Source organism: Triticum dicoccoides, chromosome 4A (assembly GCF_002162155.2).
Source record: "Triticum dicoccoides isolate Atlit2015 ecotype Zavitan chromosome 4A, WEW_v2.0, whole genome shotgun sequence".
NCBI lineage: Eukaryota > Viridiplantae > Streptophyta > Magnoliopsida > Poales > Poaceae > Triticum > Triticum dicoccoides.
Window position 1 is genome coordinate 745,272,631 of NC_041386.1, and position 8,050 is coordinate 745,280,680.

General features: G+C 44.2%; 1 protein-coding gene across 1 annotated transcript; it reads left to right on the forward strand.

Annotated features, from left to right (window-relative positions):
* Positions 1-1,356: 1,356 nt before the first annotated feature.
* On the forward strand, positions 1,357-7,516 carry LOC119288400 (disease resistance protein RGA4-like). The gene is made up of 6 exons (XM_037568023.1): positions 1,357-2,373; positions 3,504-5,647; positions 6,020-6,235; positions 6,329-6,495; positions 6,900-7,053; positions 7,133-7,516. Exons 1-5 carry the CDS (start codon positions 1,532-1,534, stop codon positions 7,011-7,013), a joined length of 3,483 nt encoding a protein of 1,160 aa, XP_037423920.1. The 5' UTR covers positions 1,357-1,531; the 3' UTR covers positions 7,014-7,053; positions 7,133-7,516.
* The last annotated feature ends 534 nt before the right edge of the window (positions 7,517-8,050 follow it).

Consider the following 8,050-nt stretch of genomic DNA (forward strand, 5'->3'; position numbering starts at 1 on the left):
TTCTCCCATCTTTATCACTGATAAACATTATGAGTTTTCTGTTGATCCTGAACTGATTACTTTGGTTGATTCTGATCCTTTCTATGGTACTGAATCTGAAACTGTTATGGCACATCTTACTAAGTTGAATGATATTGCCACTCTCTTTGCTCATGAGGAAAAGATTCGTTACTACTATATTCTTAAGTTGTTCCCTTTTTCATTAAAGGGTGATGCTCAGGCTTGGTACAATACTCTTACTTCTGCTTGTGTGTGTAGTCTCCAGGATATGATTTACTACTTCCCTAAAAAATATTTCCCTGCTCATAATAAACAAGCTGCCTTGCAGAAAATATTTAACTTTGTGCAGGTTGAAGAAGAGAGTTTCCCACAAGTTTGGGGAGGCTTCTCCAGCTACTTAATGCTTTGCCAGATCATCCTCTTAAGAAAAATGAAATACTTAATATCTTCTATAATGGTATAAATGATGATTCTAGGGACTACCTAGATAGTTGTGTTGCGTGTGTTTTCAGGGAATGAACTATTACTCAAGCGGAGGAATTATTAATGAATATATTAAAGAATGATAATGAATGGACACTTACTGAACCACCGCTTAAACCTACTCCGAAGAAGAGGGGTATTCTATTTCTCAGTCTTGCTACACTTGTTACAAATCTGATACTGTTACTATTACCGTTATCATTGCTACTTTGGTTACTCACTATCGAACTATCAAACTAGTTTACTAATAATCACTTTGTTCCAGATATTTATCCTCCAGGTATGGTTGAATTGACAACTCAACTGCTAATACTTAAGAATATTTTTTGTCTCTTCTTGTGTCGAATCAATAAATTTGGGTTGAATACTCTACCCTCGAAAACTGTTGTGATCTCCTATACTTGTGAGTTATCATGGGCTAATTTGACAACCCCCATGCGTACATCTATGGACGTGTTTGGGCGCTATCCAGGCGTGTTCACTTCAAACCCTTATTTGTTTGTGCGCCCAGCCATGCCCCTCACTTTTAGCCCATGTCTAGTCACATGCATATAATTGATGGGGTGGAGGGAGAAAGAAAAAACAAACAAAGAAAGTTCTTCGGGGACTGGATAGGACAATTTAAGGGCCCCATGGGGTTATTTTTCTTCTTCTTCTCTCTGCTCCATTGTTACACTGTCCAGTTGGGTTGTCCGTCGGGACCTATAGGGGAAAGTGATGGAAAGTGTTGGCTCCCGTTGTAGATGCACTGACCAGCAGTGGACTTCCATGTGAACATCATTATTTGCAGGCTGGACCCATGTCACCCACCGGGATGTAGAAATAAGATACCCCTGCTCTTATCCCTGCTATTTCTCTATCCTTCTATTAGCTTATTCATATGGTTGGTGTGGGTTGGCATCATTGCTAGCAAAATCGTAGTCTCCTGGTTTCTCTGCTGAGTTGCTCAACTATTTTCTGTATCCACGAGCTTCCATGAGGGCGGAGGAGGGGAGTGGAGGGAAGAAATCAGTGTCAATTATGATCTGATCGGAACTCCGGCGCGGCCATGATCGAATTAACTGTGGTTGCCACGGTGGCGGCGAAGGTCGCGCCTAAGCTCACCGGTTTCTTTCTGAGAAGACGGAGGCTGCTGGCGGAACTGGAGCATGACATCGAACACATCCAAAGGGAGTGTTCGATCATTGCTGCCGCCATCACAGATGATGGTAATCATCAGCATGCAAGCGACGCCGCAGAGGCGCATCAGGAATGGATCAAGATCGTGCGTGACCTGGCGTACGACATTGACGATTGCATCGACCGCTTCATACACCGCATCTCGACGGCGCCCGTCGCCGACGCGGGGTGGATCCGTCGGAAAGCTCACTGGCTGAAGACGGTGCGGGCCCGTGGCAAGTTTACTGCGGCGATCGTCCGTCTCAGGAAGCGGTCAGACGAGGCGTCGGAGCTGAGAAAGAAGTACACCGATCTAGCGTATGGACATGGCCGGGCCACCGCAGTCTTTGATTCATGGGCGCATGAAGTGAAGCCGGAGCCGGAGATGTACACCGATAACCCCGTGGGCACGGACGCGGCCGAGGAGGAGCTCATGGAGCTGATAAGGGGAAGTTCGACGCAAGGTCACCAACCCAAGGAGAAGCTCAAGGTGATCTCCGTCGTCGGATTCGGTGGCATCGGCAAGTCTCAACTTGCCAAGCGTGTGTACGACAGACTTGACGACGAGAGCCAATACCCGGCACGGGCTTGGGTTCGAGCTGCAGAGAAAGGCCCAGAAGATCTTCTCCAAGCGATACTGCAGGAACTTGGAGCGCATACAACCACCATTAGCGCAAGCTCCAGCAACACCAAGCTCTGTGCAACCATACAGAAGCGCCTTGGGACCCAGAGGTACAAGAAATTTCCTACCCAGTTATGCTTCCATTGGATTTCTCGACTCATGTTTCTATGCTCTACAACATGCTTACCCACTACCCAGTATCCACAACACTAGAGTATCATCTATATTATAGCCATATAAAATGCATCTTTATTTTAGCACAATTTGATGCAACCAGCAATTGCCACATTTTTGGAGGATGGAATTCTTTTGTTAATCTCATTGTCGCAACATGTGATACAACCTTAAAAGTTATTAATTTCTCGACTCTGACAGCAAGCACAAGTTCTCAACATTAACACTAACATCTTTTCCACCTATAGCACCTTCCATTCACTGATCTATATCCATACAATGTATGGCTTGCTGGAAGTTCAACAGTAACCCAAGTACCCAAATTGTACAAATATTAGACACAAACTCTACAAATCGTTTTAGAAGATGAGTCATAGGGAGCGTCCAAGCACAGTGGCAGAACTGCTGGAGCAGAGTACAGGAGAACAAGCTGAATAACTCAGACGCTCTAAGCAAGAGCGCCGCCGAGCTGCACGATTCAGTAGCCCAGAGTGGACTGCTTGATCTGACGGTTGGCTGTGTAGTCGCCTAGTCGGTGCGTCGTCGACAGCTGTCCCGGTCCTTAAGCGAGAGTTGTTTGCTTTGGGGTTGTTTTTTGCCATTGGAAAAGCTTGTGACCTGTAACTCTGCTCTTCTCCTCTTCCCCTGAAATTCTCAATCTGCTGCACTCTTCCTTCTCTGAATTCTACTCTCTGTCTCTTCAACTCTGTATCCTGTGAAGAGAGAAATACCAATCGGGTGGGCGCGTATGCTGGTTCATAACACATGACGAATGTTAAACAACATGAAAGTATAAAAGAAAATTAGAAGAATCTAAATTTTCATATATTAGTATGTCTTTTGTTTTCAAGCACAAAGGAGATTTTTGCGTACTCAATAAAAGATCAAACTTCAGTGCTATAATGAAGCGTCTTTTAGCAATACTACTTCGGTTTCCTTGTGCTATCGATAGTTGCTTGGCCTCAAGATTCTAAGTCGTTTCTTTTTAGCAATATAACTTCGATTTCCTTGTGCTATCCAATAGTTGCTTTGCCTGAAGATTCTAACTCGTTTCTCTTACTTATAGGTTCTTAATTGTAATCGATGACATGCGGGAAGACTTTTGGGTCGATATAAAAGATGCTTTCCCTGTTGTTCCTGGGGTCGACAGTAGAGTTCTCGTCACGACGGCCAGGCAGACCATAGCAATCAAAAGCAGCAGTAGTGATGGTCATGTGTATGTAATGAGAACTCTTGCCGACGATCATTCAAGACAACTGTTCTGTGAGGAAGCTTCCTTGGTGTATCCACCATCAGTGGGTGATACGAAGCTAAGTTCAGAGGTAATAAAGAGATGTGATGGTCTGCCCCTTGCACTTGTGACCACAGCACGGTTGTTGCACGGTGAATCCAGACCGGAACAATGGGCAGATCTGGGAGGAAACCTTGGAGAACATCTGGAGAACAATAAGAAGTTAGCCAGTATGAATGGTGTGCTCGTCCGTAGCTACACCGGCCTAAGTAAGCAACATATCAAGACATGCTTGTTATATCTGGGTATTTACCCAAGTGGCCGCCCAATCAGAAGAGGAAGCCTGATAAGGCGATGGTCCGCTGAAGGTTTCATCACTGCAGAGCACAAACGCAGTGCCCGAGAGGTCGCTTTTGCCAATTTTAACGAGCTGGTCGACTCGAGCATCATCCATCCTATTGATGTCAGCAGCAGCAGCAGAGCAGAGGTGAAGGCATGCCAAACTCACGGCATAATGCTCGAGTTCCTCCTGCACAAGTCCATGTGTGAGAATTTTGTTACCTTGTTGTACGATGATGTTCCCCCACCCAGTAAAGTCCGCTGGCTTTCTCTGCATAGTGGAAGTGCTGCTAGCTCCAGAATAAATCCAAATGATGTACCCTTTCTCCGTTCTCTGACGATCTTCGGCAAGGCGCACAAATCTGTCTTCAATTTTTCCAAGTATAAACTGATGAGAGTTTTGGATTTAGAAGAGTGCCATGAACTCATGGAGGACAAGCATCTCAAGGGGATATGCAGCAATCTGGTGCTACTCAGGTACCTAAGCCTCCGGGGCGCTTCTAAAATTACAGTTCTCCCCAAAGAGGTCAAGAAGCTTCAACTTTTGGAGACACTGGATGTAAGAGGAACGAATATAGATATTCTCCCCACACAAGTCATGCAACTACAAAGTTTACTTCATCTGTTTGGAAAGTTCAAGCTCCCACAAGGTATAGGAGGCCGGAAAATGCGTAAGCTACAGGCTTGGTTGCAAGAGGAAGAGAACAGTAAACTGCAAACAGTAGCAGGATTTGTTGTGGACGGCAAGAGCCAAGGATTTGCACAGCTGATGGGTGAAATGAAAAAACTTACAAAGGTGAAAATATGGTGCGAGTCTACCACCGATGCCAGCAACTATTTAAGTCATCTCTCAGAGGCCATCAAGGAGTTCATCGAGAGGGGCACCGACCCGAACAAAGCTCGTTCACTCTCACTTAACATGAATGGTGCATGGTCTCAAGGCTTTCTGAATTTCTCCCTGGAAAGTGATCCATCCTGCTATGTTAGCTCGCTCAAGCTACAAGGAAACAACATATCCAGCCTTCCTCCGTTTGTCACCATGCTAGGTGGACTCACTAAGCTTTGTCTTTCATTCTCTCATCTTCAGCTGAGCAGTGGCATTCTTGAAGCCCTGAACAGCATAAGCGGCCTGAAGTACCTCAAGCTGAATGCAACTCGAATGGACAATCTCGTCATCGAAGAGGATGCACTCGGAAGCCTGAAACGCCTATGCATAGTGGTGGAACTCATTACCGGGCTGGTAATCGAAGAGGGGGCGCTGCCGGACCTTGAGTCTCTCCAGCTTCTATGCAAGGATTTGAATGGCTTTAGCAGCACGAGGATCCAGTGCCTGCCACGTCTTAAGGAGGTCACCCTTCATGATGGAGTGAGCGAAGGAACAAAAAAGGAGTGGAAAGGAGCAATAAAGAACCACTCCAGACACCCCAAGCTCTTGTTTGTCACGAAACAAATGGTTGATGACCATTTCAAACCGATGAGAACTGAGGCTGCTCCTGAAATTAGCCCTGAAGAGACAGCTGTTGACGCGATGGTGGTAGAAAGTGAGCCTGTAGAGAATTCTGAGAGCTCTGGGGCACCACATACTGATACCGCATTATTGGTTCCAACGCAGCCCACCGATATGTCCACTCAACAGTCTGGTAATAACTAATAAGTGACGTGTCTCTTATTTAGCTTAATTACTACTCCCTCGGTCCGGAAATACTCCCTCCGTCCCAAAATTCTTGTCTTAGATTTGTCCAAATACAGATGTATCAAGTCACGTTTTAGTATTAGATACATCCGTATCTAGACAAATCTAAGACAAGAATTTTGGGACGGAGGGAGTACTTGTCATCAAAATGAATAAAAGGGGATGTATCTAGATGTATTTTAGTTTTAGATACATCCCTTTTTATCCATTTTGATGACAATTATTTTCGGACGGAGGGAATACTTTGGTTAATTCCTTCGTTGTGTTGAGTTGTACATACTCTCTCGTCATGCATGTATGTGCCATTTTTTATGTGCAGTACAAGTTGTTACTTCTGAGATGGTTGATGCCCAGGACCTGATGGGCACTGAGTCTGCAATGGAAACTAGTCCTGTGGCAATAAGTACTAATACGACCGAAAATATTGATGTGGAAAGTGAGCATGCGTTGAATTCTGAGAGCCTAGTAGCACCACCTACTGATATGATGTTACCAATGACAACGCCATCCGATGTCATTTCTACTGAACAGTCTGGTAATTAAGTCTTTGTGTTAATTATTGGTGTCGTTGTGTTGAGTTATATATACTCCCTCTTCACGCACACATGTTACATTTTTTATTGTGCAGTACAACTTAGTGGTGGTTGCCAACATAATGACGATGGGAAAGATCTGGATAACATTGAGGACCCAAAAGATTTTGCTACGGAAAATGGTCTGAGCAAGGAAAGTTATAAAGTGAACATGGAAGGAGTGGCATGTTTAGAGGATCTAGATATGAAAGATGGCACCCAGGTAATTTACACATAACACTTGCTTTAAATTATTCCAATTCTTCTCTTGGTGATGTACTCCCTCTATCCAGATATATAGGGCCTATTTCGTCTTTCAAGATTTAGTCTCTGACTATCGATAAGATCAATAATATACGAAATGTATGCTACAAAAATTATACGATTGGAAATTCTTTTCAAATATGTGTTTTTATAGCTAGCAAGGAGAAGTCTGACAGTGATTAGAGATATTCAGGCTGCTCCTGTTTCTTTTTATGATTTATGTAGTTGGACTTGTGGAAGTTCACTGGAGATGTTAGAAATTTGATGATTGTTAGAGCAGTTCTTTTAGTTTCGACCATATATTTCCTACTACTACTATGGTTTTCAATTGTCAAATTGGTCATTGCTTGGACTGCCTTGCAGAAACAAGGCCTAAAAACCAAACAGCGCCTGCGCGCAAGGTTGCTGTCGCTGGTAAAAATTGGTGTCTTTCGTCACACAAGGCGACAGGGGCGGTTGGTGCATCGGCTGGATTAATCTTGCCTGGGACAGGGCTGGGATGTATTTCGAGTATCAGGTTGGCGTTTTAAGTAGCCGTAGCTTCTGTTGCTTCGATATGTTATCAATTTTGTGATGCGCTAATGGTGGATTCTCAGGTGCTGGGTGTGCCAGACAACTACGGATATGGGGACTAGTCTCCTGAAGATTATGAAGTGCTTCTGATAAGTTTGTCCTTGAATGCACATGAGTTTGTTTTTATGAATTCAGATTTGGTGGCTTTCTGCTGTCCTGCGACAGAGTCCACCGTGTATGTTGTTGGACATATATTTGGTCCCGTTCGGGTTTGGAGTCTACTTCACAAAACTTTATCATCGTCCTTCACACCGTCACAAGATCAGCTTCGTTTTTCATAATTTATTTCACATGTCAGTATAAGATGTATCTGGTGGTTCTGCATTGAACCATTGGTTTCATGAATGTAATCAGGAAAGTACCCTTTTCTTCACAAAAGAAAACAACTTGATGATGTTTGTGTTCAATTTATGTGTGCTAGTCTTAGCAAGAAAATAATAATAAGAATTGAATGTTGCATTTTACTCCTAATACTTCGTTTGGTATAAAAATTGGGATTGCACGTTTGGTATACTTCAGATAGAATGTTGAATTTGGGATGTGGGGTTCCTCCCCTGTTCGCAAACTCATGGTGGTGAAGAACTGGTTTAGAGGTGAAAATAATGTTCAGCAGTAGAAAGCGGTGGTTATCCCCCAATCTATGCAAGGATTTGAATGGCTTTAGCAGCACGAGGATCCAGTCCCTGCCACGTCTTAAGGAGGTCGCCCTTCATGATGGAGTGAGCGAAGGAACAAAAGAGGAGTGGAAAGGAGCAACAAAGAACCACTCCAGACACCCCAAGCTCTTGTTTGTCACGAAACAAATGGTCGATGATCATTTTAAACCGATGAGAACTGAGGCTGCTCCTGAAATTAGCCCTGAAGAGACAGCTGTTGACGCCATGGTGGTGGGAAGTGAGCCTGTAGAGAATTCTGAGAGCTCTGGGGCACCACATACTGAT

What these genes read in the sequence shown, in the direction of transcription:
- LOC119288400 (XM_037568023.1), top strand. Translation starts at nt 1,532, where the DNA reads ATGATCGAATTAACTGTGGTTGCCACGGTGGCGGCGAAGGTCGCGCCT. An exon ending in CATTTCTACTGAACAGTCTG is followed by an intron (nt 6,236 to 6,328) that starts GTAATTAAGTCT and finishes TTTATTGTGCAG; the next exon opens with TACAACTTAGTGGTGGTTGC. An exon ending in ATATGAAAGATGGCACCCAG is followed by an intron (nt 6,496 to 6,899) that starts GTAATTTACACA and finishes ACTGCCTTGCAG; the next exon opens with AAACAAGGCCTAAAAACCAA.